Source organism: Myotis brandtii, unplaced genomic scaffold, assembly GCF_000412655.1.
Source record: "Myotis brandtii unplaced genomic scaffold, ASM41265v1 scaffold456, whole genome shotgun sequence".
NCBI lineage: Eukaryota > Metazoa > Chordata > Mammalia > Chiroptera > Vespertilionidae > Myotis > Myotis brandtii.
Window position 1 is genome coordinate 3,557,477 of NW_005367431.1, and position 17,620 is coordinate 3,575,096.

Below are 17,620 nucleotides of genomic sequence, written 5' to 3' on the forward strand. Positions count from 1 at the left end.
GGGCCTGGGGGGTCCGTCGCCTGGCCAGGTTAGGGGTGCGCAGGGGGAAGCGGACCCCGGAGGAGGCCAGAGCCCGGGATAGGTGAGGGATGGAGGAGGGCCGCGTGGGTGCCCTCGTGTGTGTGTGTGTGTGTGTGTGTGTGTGTGTGTGTGTAGCTGTCTGTCCGTCGGAGAGTGTAGTAGATATTAAAATAAGCGTATGTGAGATGTGAGTGTCTCGGAGCATAAAAATGTGTCGATTTTGTATTTTATTAATTTTTTACAGAGAGGAAGGGAGAGGGGGAGAGAGTTAGAAACATCGATGAGAGAGAAACATCGATTCAGCCCCCTCCTGCACACTCCCTACTGGGGATGTGCCCGCAACCAAGGTACATGCCCCTGACCGGAATCGAACCCGGGACCCTTCAGTCCGCAGACCGACGCTCTATCCACTGAGCCAAACCGGTCAGGGCAATGTGTCGATTTTGGATGTGTAAATGTGAAGACGGTCTTTATAAAGTCCCTGTGCTCTTTTGAAACTTTAAAACAACTTTTGCGATTTCCTTAAGTCAGGCTGCTTTAGCTTGACCTCCCTCCCATCCAGCCGCCTGCAGACAATTTCTTTACGGAGGAGATTAAAGGCGATGCAGTAACTCCTTCCGCCTGTGTGGACTTTGATTCCCACTAACAGGCCAGTTCCCTCTGGTCTTCCTGACCCTTTGTTACGAGAGTGACCGGCTCCTGAGTTGTCTTAGGCGGCACTGCACTTGCCCTTGTTGCCACGGCGAGTTTTCCCTGTCATCCCAGGTCGCAATAGCAATCAGCCTCTCTTTGCCGCTTGCTGAGTGCCTCACTTGAATGATCTCATTTACTCCTCACAGCAGCTCCCTGGGACAGGTGTTCAGTGTGATTCAGACGTGGAAATGGAGGTTCAGAGAGGCAAAGTGCCCTGTCCACCACACGACTGGGCAGTGGTGGGGCTGGAGGACAAGCTTGGGCAGTCTGACTCCAGAGCTCACATCCTGAAGCCTCGGCTGCTCTGTTGCCTGGAGAGACTGAAGGCCTGCAAGCCAGGGGGCCAGAGTCTGTCCCAGCCTCGCTGCCACTGGCCCTGTGACCCGGAACAAATGACTTCTTCTCTCCGAGCCCATTCACCGGCAGCTGATGTTTGAATGGGAGGAAAAAGGGGCTGTGTATGGCTAGGAGCTGGAATCGAGGACCCCAGTAGCTCCTGGGCCTATATCCCAGAAGAGGGTGGGGTGTTTGTGTGTCTCTACAGTTCAGTTACCCAGCAATTTGTTCTGATCTTATCATGACACAACTGTTTTCAGCTCACCTTGGGAGGAATGGGGGCGTGGTGGAGGCAGAGTGAGGGGAAGGGTTTGTACTGCTCTCTCACCCCAAAGAGAGAGGGGAGGGGCAGGGAGGGCCTAGCCACCCTATGCTGGGAAGCCTGGGTGAGCTGGGGGGGGGGGGGCCCACACCCTGCTAGTGCCATGCCCTACCCCGCTGGAAGACACGCCCTCTCCCTTTACCCTGCCTGGCAGAAACCTGCCCTATAGGCCCAGGTGGCTCTGCCCCTCCCTTTCCCCACTTGAGAGGAGGTGGGGTTGGGGCGTAGGTGATTCAGCGATGTGGAGGGCAGGGGAGGGACTGCGTAGGCTCCTGCAGTAGCATGATGACACATCCCATGTATGCACTTGGGTTCAGTTCTCACAGCTGTGAGAATGGGACTGAGGCACGAGCCTCCGATTCCTGCTGGTTTCCCGGGGTGGGAGTCAGAGTGCATGGAGGAGGCAGCCAAGGCACATCCTCATCTTGCCCCCCATTCGTGTGGTGATGTCCAACCAGCCTTCGGAGTGGGATGGTCCCAGTGTCTTACTCCCAAGGCTCATTAGTCGTGTGATTCTAGGCTTCACCTCTCTGGCCTCTGTTTCCTTACCTGAAAAATGGGGCACTAATATCCACCTTTTAGGGTTATTTTGAGGCTTAAGAGAGATCATGTAGGCACAATACCCAGTGCTGAGCCTGGCATAGGGAGTGCTTCAGCAAATGGCGAGCTTTTGAATTATCGGGGCACTGTCACTTTTCTGTATTCTGGCCCTGATACAGGCCTAGTCCCCACTTTTCTCCAAGCCCAGCCCTCTTTCTCTGTCTCTGGGGGTGGAGCGGACAGGTGCGGGAAGGAGCAGAGAGGAGGCTGCTGTACAAGCTCCCCCTTTCCCCAGATTTCAGGAGCTCATCCAGGCTGTGGGCTCTGAGAGAAGTGAGAGAGGCTGCTGGGTCAGGTCTTGGGGTGGGAGAGGAGAAGGCCACCTCACTCCCTTCCCCCTGTGCTTCCTTTTCAGGCCCTGGGGTGGCCAGAGTTGCCCTGACCTGGCCCAAGGCCGGGGCAGCACTAACAATGTCAGCCTCAAGGTAGGAGAGAAGGCAAAGGGGAGGCCAGGAAGGGGCTGGTGGGGGAGGGGCAGGCCCTGAGAACCTTGACTCCTAAGTCAGGCAACTGGAGTTCTTTAATCCTCCCTTTGTCACTTATTCACTGGGTGAACCAGGGCAGATCACTCCTCACCTCTGAACCTCAGTTTCTCCATCTGCAAAATGGGGACAATAATGCCTCTCAGGGCTGCTGTGAGACATGAGGTAATGGATGTAGAACATCCAGCGTGGGGTCTAGATGCTCAGGAAAAATGAGCTTCCTAATGCCGGGCCCCAGGGAGGCATGCAGGGTCTCCGCCTGTTCCCAGGACCCCCTTTTCCACACTTCCTGCTTTAGCTTGACCTCCCTCCCATCTTTTGTCCTTTTAACCCACTTCCTGGTATGGACCCCCCCAGGGGTGATGCTGGGCCAGTGACTTAACCTTCTGGCCACAGTTTTCCCGTCTGAGCCATGGATTGGGCAGCACGGGGTGTCCTTCCCTTGGAGTTGGCTCAAGCAGCCGTGTGTCTCTCTGTGGTCCTGAATACCATTAGTAATTACTCACATGTAATTGAGTACTCGTTATGTGCCGGTGCTCTGCATAGATTATCTCATGAAATCTCCACAGCACTCCCAGGAAGCGGGTACTGTTATCATCACGCCAATTTTACACACGGGGAAACTGAGATGCAAGAGGTATTGCAGCTAGGAAGTAGCAGAGCTAGGATTCAAGCCCGGGTCGCCTCGCTCCAGGCCCCCACAGGAATCATTGTCCTCTTCCGTCTCTTGAGGTGTTCAGCCCCTGGTGAATGAAAGGCTGCACCTATTTCACAGATGAGTAAATGGAGACATTTGGGATCAAGGGTCCCTGCTAGAAGGAATTTTGACCCAGACTTGGCTCCTCTGTTGTCAGAGCATAAATACCTCCTTGAAAACTGGGTTTTGAGGGGTGGAAGGACAAAGGGGGCAGTGTCCTTATGGGTCTGGGATCCTGGGCCCTTTCCCCTCACCCCCACAGCCAGACTTGGCCCCAGGGGAAACAGCAGACACAGGTCAGGTGTGTCCCATTTTCAGGGGAACCCTCTTCCCTGACTCCCTCATGTCCCAGGTACATCTCTCTACCCAGGTGTGTCTGGGGATCTCAGGTGGGAGGGTCCTGGGGAGGTGGCTGCAGGCAGAGGCCATGGGCACTGTGGCAGGCATGCCCACGAGCCCCTAATCCCCAGGGCAGCTGGGGAAGCAGCAGCTGACCTGAGAGTTGGGCCCTCGTGTGTGACTTTATTCATGTCGGTGTCTTCTCTGGATCTCTTTCCTCACTGTAGAACGGGAGGTGTGAGTTGAGTGGGGAAGGGCCTTCCCGGAGCTCTGCCCCTTTGCCCAGCTCTCATGGCCCTGGCCGCCTCCCCTTAGGACAGCTCTGCTTCTCCGGTGCAAGGAGGGCAGTCGGGTGAGGAGGTACCTGGAGGGCAGGGGAAGATGCTGTCACCAGGCCCCTGCCTCTGCTTTCCCTCAGACCCAAGCCCAGAGCCGCTCAGAATGGGACCTTCAGGAAGGGAGCCGAGGTTCCTGGCTTTGGAAGCGACGACACAGCTCAGGAGGGCTCGCTCAGCCCCTGGGGCGCCTCCAGAGGCCAGCTGTGGGCAGCGCCTCTGACATGGCCAACTATCCCTCCATGGAGCTGGAGAGCCCAGCACTGGCAGCAGACCCTGCTGGTGCCAGGCACCACTCATGCCCGGTGTCGGTGCCTGGGCATTTGGAACAGGAAACCCCAGACTGCACTTGCCTGCAACCCCCATACATGGCCCCAGAGGTCCCTCTGAATCCTGAGCCACCCACCACCGTGGAAGACATGCCGCCCCACCCAGCATCCTTTCCCAAGGCAGAGCGGGCAAAGGGCAAGCCTGCCACCCCAGGGCCAGCACTGCCAGAGCCAGCCCAGATCCTACCGGAGCGAACCTCTGCCAGGAAGACCCGCTACCACATCACTGTCATCCTGCAGGGGCGTGGGCTGACACCTGGGGAGGAGGGTGGGGAGCCCAAACCGGCCCAACCAGCTCTTCACCCCTTCTGCCCTGAGGAATTCAGGGCCTGGCTGGATCCTCCCCAGGGGCCCCGCCCCATCACGGGGTGCCCAACTGACCCGCCCCAGGAGCCCCGGCTAAGAGCCCCACGGCATCAGAAGAGCACGGCCCAGCAGCAGGAGATCCAGGCCCACTGGACACCTGGGTCCCAACACACACGGTGAGTACAGGTCTGTCCCCACGTGGGGCGGCCGTGGGAGGAAGAACTAGCCTGGCTGCCCTTTCTGGGGTCTCTGCCTCACCTCCACACTTCTTCAACTCCAGGCCCATTCATTCAGCTCCCTGAGCATGAACTGACTCTGCCATCCCCTCCCCACTCACCTTGCCTTCCTCTCCCTCCCCTCACCCACAGCCTACCTCCAGAACCCACTGCTGCTCTCCTCCCCCCTCCATCTGAGGAGGGGGAGAGCCTTCATGAAGAGGCTGGGAGAGGGGTCACCTTCTCCTCAGCAACACCCACCACCCCCTGCTCTGTTCAGGCGACCACAGAACCCACCTGGGAATAGGCACTAGCCAAGGTGCTGGGTGTCCTGGGGCAAATTGCTTAACCTCTCTGGTCCCTGAGTTGTCCAGTAGATTTGGTAGCTGGAGATGAGGTAGTTACAGGATCATGCTTTGAACTCCAGAGAGATGGGCTGCCAAAATAGCAGGGATGCTTATTAATAACACCTCAGTCGCAGCAATAATTACCTACCAGGCTCTGTGTCAGCGAACACAGGAACGGGCACTGAGATTCCCAAGCCTCGATTTTTATGTGTTTTGAAATGATTCTCCCAAATCTGCTTGGTGGGCTCAGAGGTGAAAGAGTGGGTTCCCTAAAACTCACCTGAGAAGGGGTGAATATGGCCCTGGGGCACTGGGCCTCACACAGGGCTCTGAAAAGTTCCTAATGTGGTGGTGGCTGTCATTTATGGTTTGTTTTCTAAACATAATCCTGTTTCATCCTCACAACAGCCCATGGAGTAGGACTATTCCTGCTCCACACCCCCATGCCCTGATTACAGTAGGGAACTGAGGCTCAGAGAGGTTCTATCACTTGCTCAAAGTCCACCAGAAAGTGAGGGGCCTGAATTTGAATGCGGTGCCGGTGCTCTAGTCATTTCTCTATCCTGCCTCTCACAGAGGCCTCGTTGGCCCTGTGCAGATGGGAGGGTTGAGTGTGGTTGCTGTGCGGACTCCAGGGTTTTCTCTACCCTGTGGAGGTAGATTTGGCGGCACTGTGCCAGGGATGTCCCGGCCTCTGGATGGGAGGCAGGTAACTGGTCCTGAGGCAAGGAGGAGGGAGATGTGGGAGCTTGGCTGGCTCAGATCTGCTCGGTGACCCAGCCGGGGAGAGGGCTGCCGAGTGAGGGAAGGGGTGGAGGAGAAAGGCCTTGGAGAGAGGACAGAAGCAATAGGTTTAGCTGGGGGGCTGGGGCTGTACCTGCTACTCCCCGGCTATTTCGGGTCCAGGTGGATAATGACAGACTCTGACGGGAGGCTAGGGTTCCCTTAGGAGGAAGCGGACCTCCAGGGACATCTTCCTCCTATGGCGGGAGGCTAGGGTTCCCTTAGAGAGGAGGAAGCGGACCTCCAGGGACATCTTCCTCCTATGTCCCCAGGGTTTCTGGGGCAGGATTGGCGAATATAGGGGGTGGGGAATGCCTCTGCCTTCAAGGTTGTGTGTCTGTGTTTGACTGCAGGCTGTGAATTGACCGTGTGCGTGCATTATGAATGTGTGCTTGTGCCATCGTGGCTGTGACTGGTGTGTTGCTGTGTCTCTTGAGTGTTTGTAGCTCTGACTGTGTGTTTGACTGTGTAAGTCAACATACTAGTAAGTGTCTGTGTTTTTGTGCCTGTGCTGCTCCCTGGGTCTGTGCCGGTGGCTGGCTGCGTGTCGGTGTGTGCTGGTGTGACGCAGCATGTGTTTGTGGGATGTGGGCCTGTAGACTGGTTTGGCCTAGTTTGGGGGTGACTCACAGGTAAGCGGGGAGAATCCAGGACTTGTTGGGTTAGACAAGGCTCTTTCCCACACTCCCCTCCGCCCCTTCCTCAGCCTCTCCCTTCCCAGCCCCACACCTTGTGTGGAGGTCACAGGTTACCCTGCCAACCAACTCACTTCTGAGATGGGGCCCTGGAGAAGAGAGGGAACGGGCACTTCTGCTGGCCTGGGTCATTGGGGTGTGTCTTCAAAGCAAAGACAAAAAGGGGAGCTATATGCAGGCAGATTCCAGCATAGTGTGAGGAACATTCTAGCAGTCATGACTGTCCAGGGATTGGTCAGGTCAACTGTCAGATGGTGACCTCCCTATCCCTAGAGGTGTGCAAGCAGAAGCGAGTGACCGCATGCTTGTGGAATGAGTGTCTGTCAGGGGTGTTGTCCAGGGGCTGGGTTGGGGTGAGAGAGGCATTGCATTCTGATTATTGGGAGGTCACTGACAATATCTAATTTGACTATCAATGGCTTCCTGTGAAGCGGATTTCCTGTTGCTTTGCCAAAGCCTATGGGGCCTTCCAAATGTGGTTCCTGTTTTTATGGTAATTTGTTGACCCCTGGACTCCCTGGACTCTTCATGGGAAAGTTGGCTTTGGATGAACCTAATCAGGGACTAGGGCAGTGATGGCGAACCTGTTGAGCTCGGCGTGTCAGCATTTTGAAAAACCCTAACTTAACTCTGGTGCTGTGTCACATATAGAAATTTTTTGATATTTGCAACCATAGTAAAACAAAGATTTATATTTTGATATTTATTTTATATATTTAAATGCCATTTAACAAAGAAAAATCAACCAAAAAAATGAGTTCACGCATGTCATAGGTTCGCCATCACTGGACTAGGGCATCACCTAGCACAATTAGCATTGAATGAATGAATAAGTGAATGAGTGAATGAACGAATAAATGACTTAGAACCCTGGCTTTGCCCCTTACTATTAATGCCATTAGGGACAGGGAATCTCAGCAAATAGTAGTTGCTATTATTGTTTTTCAGAAATGAAGAGGAGACTCAGGGGGAGAGAGGGGGTGAAGCTCCATGTGGGGGAAATCCCAGCAAGGACAGGGGTTCTGTTAGAAGAAAGGGGGCTCCTTAGTGAGAACGAGGGAGAGGGTCAGGGCCTCAGTGAAGGGCTAGGAATCCAGGGCCTAAGGTGTCTGAGTGTGTCCTGCTCTCAGGAATTCTGCCTGGGGAAAGGATTGGGACTCCATCTCAGCCCACCACCTTTCCCACACACAAGGCTTTTCTGGGGCCACTCAGACCCTGTCTCGGGCCAGGCCACATGCTGTCATAGCTACCAGCGGTCCCTGAGTCAGGCCAGGCTTCCCTAGGCCTCAGCCCCTTTCATCTTTGCCCCTCATAAAACCTGAGTCACTGCTGGGGCCACAGGGCAGGGTCAAAGTTCTGGGTTCCACCAGCTTAGTAGAGAGGAAGAATGAGATGGGGGAGGGAAGCTGGGGGCATGGGTCCATTTCTGGTCTTAACTTCCTTTATAGTGGTCTAAGGGATGCCTAGTGAAGGGGAGGAGCGGACCTGAAGACAGGTTGGGCCTGAGGCTGGGGATGAACAGGTTGACTTCACTTGGGGCCTGAAAATAGATTGCCCTGGTCAGCTGCCCTGGTCAGTGTGACTTGGAAGTCAGAGTGGGGGCTGGATGGCCCCTCCAGGCCTGCTGTAACCCCTTTTATTTTTTTATTTTTTTAATATATATTTTATTGATTTTTTACAGAGAGGAAGGGAGAGGGATAGAGAGTTAGAAACATCGATGAGAGAGAAACATCAATCAGCTGCCTCCTGCACACTCCCCACTGGGGATGTGCCCGCAACCAAGGTACATGCCCTTGACCGGAATCAAACCTGGGACCCTTGAGTCTGCAGGCCGACGCTCTATCCACTGAGCCAAACCAGTCAGGGCTGTAACCCCCTTTAAAAGCACATTTCCAAACCATTGCATCTCAATTGGCCAGGTAAATACATTAGGGAGTTTTGTATGGTGATTAAGCACCCAGGGCTGGCATTCAAGACTTGCCTCTGCTACTGTGTAACTCTGGGCAAGTTTCTTAACCCTCATGAACGTTCCCCCTGCCCTCATCTGCTAAACGGGAATGTTTGTTCATAATTTATTAATACCGTACTCTTTAGGAGTTCTCAAGTGCATGGAGTTCTTTTGAGGATTCCATAGGGCAATGGACGTAAAGGAGTTAGCAAGGTGTTTGGCACGGAGTAAGCCCTCAACAGATGGCTGTTGTTGTTGCTGTCACTATTAAAACAGGTTCACCAGAGAGTTCCTAGGGAGCTTAGAAGTCTCCTCAGACAGTTGTTATTATCACCCCCTATTTAATAAAGGAGGTAATGGAGACCCAGAGATCAAGGAGGTTCAGAGAAGAAATAAGACCTTAAAAGAGGCCCTAACCGGTTCGGCTCAGTGGATAGAGCGTCGGCCTGCGGACTCAGGGGTCCCAGGTTCGATTCTGGTCAAGAGCATGTACCTTGGTTGCGGGCACATCCCCAGTGGGGGGTGTGCGGGAGGCAGCCGATCTATGTTTCTCTCTGATCGATGTTTCTAGCTCTCTATCCCTCTCCCTTCCTCTCTGTAAAAAAATCAATAAAATATTTAAAAAAAAAAAAAGAGAGGGAAGGTAAGATGTGCTCTGCGGGAGAGGACCGTAGCACAGCTGGATGTGCTCAGAGCCTTGGCCTCAGGGCCAGGAGGGAAGATGCCTAGTCATGGACTTAGCTAAACCTCAGCTTGCAATTTTGCAGGTGCATCATCCTGGGCCAGTCACTCCTCTTCTCTGGCCCTGGGTTTCTTCATCTGTACGATGGGGGAAACACTCATAGAGGAGAACATTGAGGGAAAGTGCATGCAAGTCCAAAGTGCTGGGTCCCGAGGAGTTTCACTAAGACCCACAGATGTACCAGAAGGTCACGCCGCGTGCTGGTGCTAGTACACACACGCACACCTGCTGGTGTTTGCTCACAGTTCTCCCAGGGGACACCGCGAAGTTTGTGAGCCAGCATTTTCGTTTATAAGATGAGTTTTTGTTCTTTCTCTCTTATTTTATCCTGACAATAACCCTATGAAGCACATACTCTTATTATAACACTAGAGGCCTGATGCATGAAATTTGTGCAAGAGTAGGCCTTCCTTCCCCCAGCTGCCGGTACCGGCTTCCCTCTGGCACCCGGGACCAGGGCTTCCCTCTCAACCTCAGCTTCGTCTGGAAGGACATCTGGTCTGATTAGCATATTACACTTTTATTATTATAGATTTTGTGGCTTGGAGCCCTGATGCCTGAAGGGGAAGAGTGGCCACTCAGGTGATCTAGCTAGTGAGTGGTAGAGTCAGGGGAAACCCAGCTCTGCTCAAGGCCAAAGTCCGTCTTCCCTTCCCTTCCCTTCCTTTGCCTTGCTTTGCCTTGCCTTGCCTTGCCTTGCCTTGCCTTGCCTTGCCTTGCCTTCCAATGGCAGGAACAGGGTCAGAACAATTGCCTAGTTTTTAGCTTTCTGGTTTTCCAGTTTGGGGCTCCTGGAGGACTAGAGTCCCAGCCCCATCCATACACCAGTGGGTCAGACCATATGCCTTTCTCTCCATCCAGGCTCAGGCCACAGCTTCATCCATGGAAGGACGGTGGCATAGGGGATCACCTGAAAGTGGGGAGAGGGCTGAGAGCATTATGCCCATTTTACAGATGAAGAAACAAAGGTCCAAAAGGTCACATGACTTGCCTGAGGGTACCCACCCTGATCTTGGCAGAGGTAGTTATTCTGTACTACAGGGAGCCACCCGCACACCCTTGACCCTGTTTCTCTTTTTCCTGGCACCATCTGCAGGGAGCTGGGCCACAGGGAGCCAAGGACACTTCAGGACAGGTTGCTGGGGCCCAGCATGGAGGAGGCAGGTGGGCCCCCAGCTCGGGCCGAGGCCCGGGTGGTGAGTGCCAGGCTGACGTGGCGACAGCGGCCCCCTGCCAAGGAAGAGGTGAGACATCACTTTCACAAGGTGTCCCTGGTGTCGGACGCCCGGATGGAAGCCCCCCAGGAGGAGATGTTTGAGTACAGCCCCCGTGGAGAGAAAGTCAATGGCTTCGCTGCAAGGAGAGAAGAGACTGTGAATCATCAAGCCCCCCCGGTTGGGGCTGGTTCCAAGAGCTGCCAGAGCCATGGGCCCATCTTTTCCAAGAAGTACACACTACCCCCCAAGGAGAAAAGGCTGGCGAGGAGGCTGAAAGAGGCTGTGGACCAGGGTGATGGCAGCTCCCAAGACCCTAGGACTGAGCCATCACGCCTGGGAGCCATGGCCAGGACGGAGCTCTTGGTGCCCCTGCCGGGGCCCCGTGAGCCGAGCCCCCACCCATGTGTGAACCGTGAGGAGCGGCAGGTGACACGCACCGTGCGGACCACTGTGGTGGTAGGCGGGCATGTGGACCGAAGGGTGACCAGCTCTGTGACCTTGGAGCCAGTGCTCCCGGGCGAGGCCCTGCCAAGGGGCCGCCATGCTGTCCGGGCAGTGGTGGTGGGCCACAGGCCTGAGGGCTCGCCCAGCCGCAGTCAGGCCCTGGAGCTGCTCAGTAGCCGGCTTCCCAGGCCCATGGCTTCTGTGTCAAGGAGTCCAGGTCTGGGCAGTACAGAGGGCACAGCCCAGGGGCAGCTGCCTGAGACGGGGACAACAGAGCCAAAGGGCAGATCTGTCCGGGCCCCTGCAGGCATCCCTGAGGGTGCTCACCCACCTCAGAACCAAGAGGCCCCTGCAGCCCATCCAGACCAAGACCAGGGCCAAGCTCTGGGTGCCAAGGCCCATAAGGTCCCAAGGGTGCAGGGAGCCTCCAACCCCACCCAGCTCCCTCTCCTCACCTCTCAGGGCCACGCCTTAGTACCCTCTTCTCCCAGAATCCAGATCCATACCCCCTCCCTGGGCCTAGACCACCTTCCTGAGCAGCCTGTGGTGCCCACTCACCCCAGGGCCCAGCCTGCTCTGGATCCCAGGGGACCCCAGGCCCTGCCCTCTGTAAAAAGGGAAGAGCTCACAGATACCCCTGCTGCCACCATCATGCCCAGGGTAAGGAGTGAGGTTGTTACGGTCCCTGGAGAACCCCCATCCCCTACAAGAAGAAAGGCTGTCTCTAGCCCAGACAATCTTTCTGCTCCATCTTCCCCAAGGAATAAGGTTGTTCAGGACCCTGAAAATGTCCCCATCTTCTCCCTCACCCAGAAAGACATAGTGCAGGGCCCTGATGCTCCTGCGGACCCCTCCCCCACCCAGAAAGAGGTTGTGCAGGCTCCTAGTGCTCCCGCTGCCCCATCCCCCAAACCAACCAAGGTTGTCCAGGGCCCGGAAGACAGGCCTAGCACCCAAAAGGAGGTTGTCCAGGGTAGTGAAGGCAGCTTTGGCGCTTCCCTCACCAAGGAAGAGTCTGCTCAGGGCCTGATTGCTCCTGCTATCCCATCCCCCCAGGAGGATAAGGCTGTCCAGGGCTCTGAAGGGAGCCCCGTCTCATCTCCCACCCAAAAAAAGGTTGTCCAGGGTCCTGCTGTTCTCCCTGCTCCCTCCTCCCCAGTGGGCAAGGTGCTCCCCAGCCCAGGAGGCCCCTCTGCCCCAGAGCCAATGGAAGCAGAGGCCAGCCAAGAGCCCCGGCTTCTCCCTGGCCCCACTGAAGACAAGATGCTCCCGGAGCCATCGAGGGAGGAGGAGGAGCTGGTCCTGGCGGCTGACCTGGAGATGTTCCTGGACACCCTGCGGAGCATGGAGCCCCCTGAGATCCTCCGCACCCACAGGCTGCCGCGAGCCCCCCGCTCCTCCTACCTGGCCATGTACGCCACGCTGCCTCCTATCGAGGAGGACCAGCCCAGGCCTTGGGTGCTGGGACCCAGCCCCCAGGAGGTGCCCGCACTGGAAGGAAAGGAGGAAGAGGAGGAGGAGGAGGAGGAGGAGGAGGAAGAGGAGGAGGAGCAGCCAGAGAACCCCTACCTGAGTGATGATGAGAAGCTCCAGCGCAGGCAGGAGAAAGCTGGGCCCGGGCCCTCCTGGGACTTCCTCCCTCCCAGGCCCCCCCAGGCCTCTTACTCGCCTCTGGAGATGATGAAGAAGCATGTCACAGACGCCAAGGGCTCCCACCCGGAGCCAGGGCCAGAGCGGCAGGCGGGCACGAGGCCCACCTCCCGTCTTGAAGGCAGTCTTTTCTTTGGGGGTATGGTGTCTGCCCCCAAGGAGGCCCCCCCCTCGGAATCACTAGGCACAAAACTGTCCGCTCTGCCTCCCCATGGGGCACCAGGGCTCAGAAAGGTGCCGGGACAGCTGCCCCTGCTCTGCAGTGACAGGTCGCCTCCAGAGAAGCCCCCGTGCGCCAGGCCCTCTGAGGGCTGGGTGAGTGAGGCCGTGGGTGGCCAGGGAGGGTGCCAGGCCTCACCAGGGTTTGGAAGGCATGAGGACCATGGTACTGGGAGGCAGAGTCTTCAGATGCAGAAGTTTGGGCCTGCGGTATGGCTTGGTGTGATCCTGTGCAAGCCACGTCTCTCTGGGCCTCGGTTTCCCTGTCCAAACAGAGGAGGTTTGCACGGTCGATTCCAGAGACCGTAATGGCTCCAATCTCTTGGAAGCCGGAGAAGGGGAGTGATAGGGGACCAGCTCCTGGACAGGGTGGGTTGGGACAAGTGGGTGCCCTCTGTGGGGGTGGAGGCTAACAGGGAGGAGGTGGGATGCCTGGGATGGCAGGTGGTGGGAGGCAGTAAGCAGGCACCCATTAGACTTCTTATCACTGCCTCCCTTCCAGAGCCCGGCATCGAAGACCCAGGGCAAGCTGAACACCAGGCCAGGAAAGGTAGGGGGTGGAGGGCCAGTGTTCGGGAGGGGCAGCAGGAGGCGGGAGCTCAAACAGAGCCTGAGGACCCCCCTCTGCGTTTTGTCCAGGTGGTCCTCTTCTCAGAGCCCGGCTGCCAAGGCAGCAGCAGGGAGGTTTGGGAAGACATTGCTGATGCCTCCAGCTGGGCCCCCGTGGCCTCCATCAGAGTGGTCCGAGGCTGGTGAGTGCAGAGTGCTGGGAACCGGGGGCAGCAAGCACAGCGAGAAGTGCCCGGGCCAACCTGGCAGAACCCCCCTGAGCTACCCAGAGATGCTGCCTGGTGGGCACATCCTCTCCAACCCAGTGACCCTGGGTCTCTGCCCACAGCTGGGTGCTGTATGAAGAGCCAGAGTTCCGGGGCCGGAAGCTGGTCCTGCCTGAAGGAGATGTGGAGCTCAGAGCCGCGGGGCCCGCGGGGAGTATCCACAGCATCGGCTCCCTCAGGAGAGTCGTCCGGGTGAGCGGGCTGGGGTTGGGAGCCAGATGTTGCCCTGTCCCCCTGGGCCCGGGCCGTGAGGAGGGAGTTGGAATCTCAGGGACAGAGATTCCAACTCGTACTGGGTAGGGGGCAGAGGGGGCTTATTATGGACTCGCCTATAGATTCCAGACCTTGGAGCCAACTGGGGAGCGCTAGCCTGGCTTGGGGAGGCAGGGGCAGGCAGGGGCCAAGCCCCAGCTTGGGAAAGCAGCCTGAGGAAGTTTGAGCTGCCTCTGGAGAAGGACTCGCTAGAATAGCAGAAACAGGTGGGGTGGATATGGGTGCTCCCCTCCCCTCAGAGCCCAGGGCTCTTAGGCCCACAGTAAGACCCAAGGTGCCTTGGATGATTGTTCATTCATTGGCTCAAGCATGCTTCATAATGTCTGCTGTGTGCCAGCCACCAGGCCAGGCAGTGAAGGCTGGAGGAGACTGACCTCTGCCCTGCAGGACTCAGGGTCAGGCTAGGGTCTCAGGGTGGGGTTCGAAGCAGGAAAACCATATAATCAGATTAGCAGTTTATAAACACCCCTCCGGCTGCCAGGAGAAGAGACTGGATGGGGATCCCAGAGGCAGGAAGACCAGGAAGGGCTGTGATTTCCAGCTGAGGAGCACTTCTGAATTTTGAGGGAGGGGGGTGTGGTTTGTAAAGGCATAGTCAATATTACAGTTTCATATTTGTAAAGTGGTAGTCTACAAACTACCAAAATTAAGTTTGACAAAACCATCTTGGCTGCTAGGGAGAACCCGAAGAGAAAGCAGGGCCAATCAGATGTTTGTTTTGTTTTAAAAAATATTTTTATTGATTTCAGAGAGGAAGGGAGAGGGAGAGAGAGAGAAACATCAATGATGAGAGAGAATCATTGATTGGCTGCCTCCTGCACACCTCCTACTGGGGATCGTGACCTGAGTGGGAATTGAACCATGACCTCCTGGTTCATAGATCGATGCTCAACCACTGAGCCACGCCCACTGGGCTGTTTTGTTTCGTTTTTAATGAGAGGAGGAATAACTCTGAGTCCAGAGCTGTTGCAGCCCTCCTGGTAAGAGAATACGAGAGCTGATGATTCTTAACTAGGGCAGTAGCCCAACCATGCAAAGGAGGGGTGTTTTCAAAGCCTCTCCAGAAACACAGAAATGTTTGTGGACAGTTTATTGTGATCTTCTCACAATAAAGTCATCACTGTGTGGGAGGTAATGAGGTACAAGAGAAAAACAGGGGCTTTGAAGTCAGGTGGACCTGGATTCCTTTGATTAATCCAGCATTGGACACTCAGTGTATTCCAGGTCTGAACAGAGGCAGGGATCGTACATAAAAGAATGGTCAAAGTTAGACCTCCAGAAGCAGCTGTCCAACTCGTCTACCCCTCCACCAGCTGGAAGCCGGGTTACCAGAGGGAAGGCGGAGGGCAATGGCACTTGGCAGGCTCTTGCTGAGAACTTTGGTCTCAGATCCCCAAGGTTCAGGGCGGGACCAGCATGGGCTTTGGTCTTGGGTTGTCTGGTCAAGCTTAAGAATACATCCCAGTCTATCTCCTGGCTTCTGGGAGACAGTCACAAAGTTTTCCCAGAAGGCCCCGGAGCCCCGGCTGGGCAGACTTGGGGAAGCAGGTACAGAAGGGGGTAGTCTCTGAGGGGTGGCGCTTTACACTTCATTTTTCCACCCCTCTTCTGCAGGACTACATTACCCCAGAGATCAGCCTGTACTCCGAGGAGGGCCTCAAGGGGGAGCAAGTGAAGCTAACCCAGGCCTTGGAGGACCCCCATATTCAGAAGAGGGCCCTGCAGGTGGCATCTGCCACTGTCTCTGCAGGACTGTGAGTCTGGGCTGCTCTGGAACCCTCCATTTATCATTCACTGTGCTGGGTGCTGGGCAAAAGGAGACCGTTCCTGGCCTCAAGAAGTGCTCAGTCTACTGGTGGGGACAGGGAAATAAGCAGAGAGCGGCAGTTCAGGGTTCCAGGAGGGGGAGCACGGAGCTGTGGGAGCACAGAAAAGCACCGCACCAGCCTGAAGTCACGGAAGCCTTCCAGGAGGAGGAGATGCCTCGCTGGGAGGAGTTGGCCCGGAAGAATAGGTCCCTGAGGGCAGGGGTTGTGCATGTATAGTTCGCTCAGAGTCCTTCCTGCCTGAAGCAGAGCCTGGCATGGGATAGAGGCCCCTAAATATTTGTTGATTGAATGAACAGGGGAAGAGTATCTCTAGAAACGGAAACAACACTTGCAAAGGCCCAGAGGTGAGAGATCTCAGCTTTGAAAATTCAGTCTGGTCAGAGGAAGCAGCAAATGGGGAGTTGTGAGGCCCAGGAGGAAGGCAGGGGACAGACCGAAGGGCCTCTTTGTGCGGCTGGATTGTATTGTGAGGCCAACAGGACATTACTGGGGATCTTTAAGCAGGTCTGCGCATGAGAAAGAACTCTCCAGCTGCTGTGTGAAGGGAGGGAGGGCCAGGCCAGAGGAAGGGGCACTGATGGAGTGGCTACTGCTCGGGATGATGGGGGCCTGAAGTGTCCTCCAGAGTCCCCTTGACAGAGGCCTCTCCCTCCCTTCTTCTCTCTGAACCTTCCCTCCCACTCACCAGCCTGTATCCCTGGGTATCTGGGGTTCAGCCACCTCTCTGCCTCCCCCAGGTGGCTGCTATACCCCAAACCCTTCTTTGAAGATACTCCCTGCATCCTGGAGCCTGGAGAGTACCCCACCTCCAAGGACTGGGGTGCATCAGACCCCAGCGTGGGCTCCTTGAAACCCCTGAGTTTGGTAAGGAATAGGTGGCCGCAAGTGGCCTTGTCCTGCAGTCTGAGGGAAGAGGCAGGGCCTGGGAGCTCCTACTGGGAATGGGATTGGAGGAGAGGTGGGGGGTTGGCCATTTTTAGGATCCTCAGGATCAAGTAAATCTTAGGCCACCAGCCCCATCTGCCTTCCCCCACCTCTGGGCTGGTGGCTCAGCTCTGTCTCTTCTGCAGGGCTGCCCAAGAGTGGAGAAGCCAGGGGAGCCCAAGGTAAGAGTCTGGGTTTCTGGGTCCAAAAGGGCCTTTGGGTGGGTTGTGTGTATGTGTGTGGTGGCTATTTGGCCTGAACTGGAGGACAGGAGAGGAGGGTCCTGGGAGCCACAAGCTGGGGCTTGGAGGGTGGAACCTGATGGATTCACTGGGAAATGGCTTTTGATGTGTAAGAACCAGGTCAGAGGTCAGAGAAGAGATGGGAGTTAGGGCCTGGAGCTCCGTGAGGGCGTGGGAGGGCCTGGAGCTCCGTGAGGGCGTGGGAGGGCCTGGCTAGGGGCTGGTACTGGGCAGAGCCCTCCTGGGCTGGCTGGGTGTGTTTGGGTCCAGATCCCTCCCCACACCAACACCACCATCCCGTTCCCCCAGGCTGTGGTGTATGAGGCCCCAGGCTTTCAAGGCCAGAGCTGGGAAGTGAGCCGAGACATCTACAACCTTCAGCAGCCGGAGGACAGCCACAGCCCCCGCCTGGCCTCTGTGGGGTCCCTGCGAGTTCTTGGAGGCTGGTGAGGACTCGGGACCCTTCCTTCTACCTTATCCTCCCCGCTGGCCTCTGCCCTGGGACGGGGGAGTGATCTGGGCCGCCTGGGAGCGGGGGCAGCTGTCTTACACATCCAGGGGCCTCCTGTGACTGTCTGTCTGTCTGTCTGTCTGCCTCCGCCCTCCCCAAGCTGGGTTGGCTATGAGAAGGAAGGCTTCCGGGGCCACCAGTATCTGCTGGAGGAGGGGGAATACCCTGACTGGTCACACTGGGGAGGCTATGACGAGGCGCTGACCTCCCTGCGGGTCATCCGGACGGTAAGCAAGGGCAACTGGGCCATCCCTCTGCTTCCAGCCACAGCCATACCCTCCCCAC

The 17,620-nt window shown here is 56.5% G+C and overlaps 1 protein-coding gene across 1 annotated transcript in view; it reads left to right on the forward strand.

Annotated features, from left to right (window-relative positions):
* Nucleotides 1-4,532: 4,532 nt before the first annotated feature.
* The window catches only part of AIM1L (absent in melanoma 1-like), a 25,363-nt gene continuing 12,275 nt past the window's right edge, over nt 4,533-17,620 (forward strand). The window contains exons 1-10 of the mRNA XM_014546758.1: nt 4,533-4,636; nt 10,287-12,816; nt 13,223-13,270; nt 13,360-13,472; nt 13,619-13,748; nt 15,444-15,583; nt 16,396-16,522; nt 16,729-16,764; nt 17,134-17,270; nt 17,436-17,562. Of these exons, the coding sequence (XP_014402244.1) occupies nt 10,342-12,816; nt 13,223-13,270; nt 13,360-13,472; nt 13,619-13,748; nt 15,444-15,583; nt 16,396-16,522; nt 16,729-16,764; nt 17,134-17,270; nt 17,436-17,562 (3,333 nt within the window). The 5' untranslated portion in view covers nt 4,533-4,636; nt 10,287-10,341. The remainder of the gene's footprint in view (nt 4,637-10,286; nt 12,817-13,222; nt 13,271-13,359; nt 13,473-13,618; nt 13,749-15,443; nt 15,584-16,395; nt 16,523-16,728; nt 16,765-17,133; nt 17,271-17,435; nt 17,563-17,620) is intronic.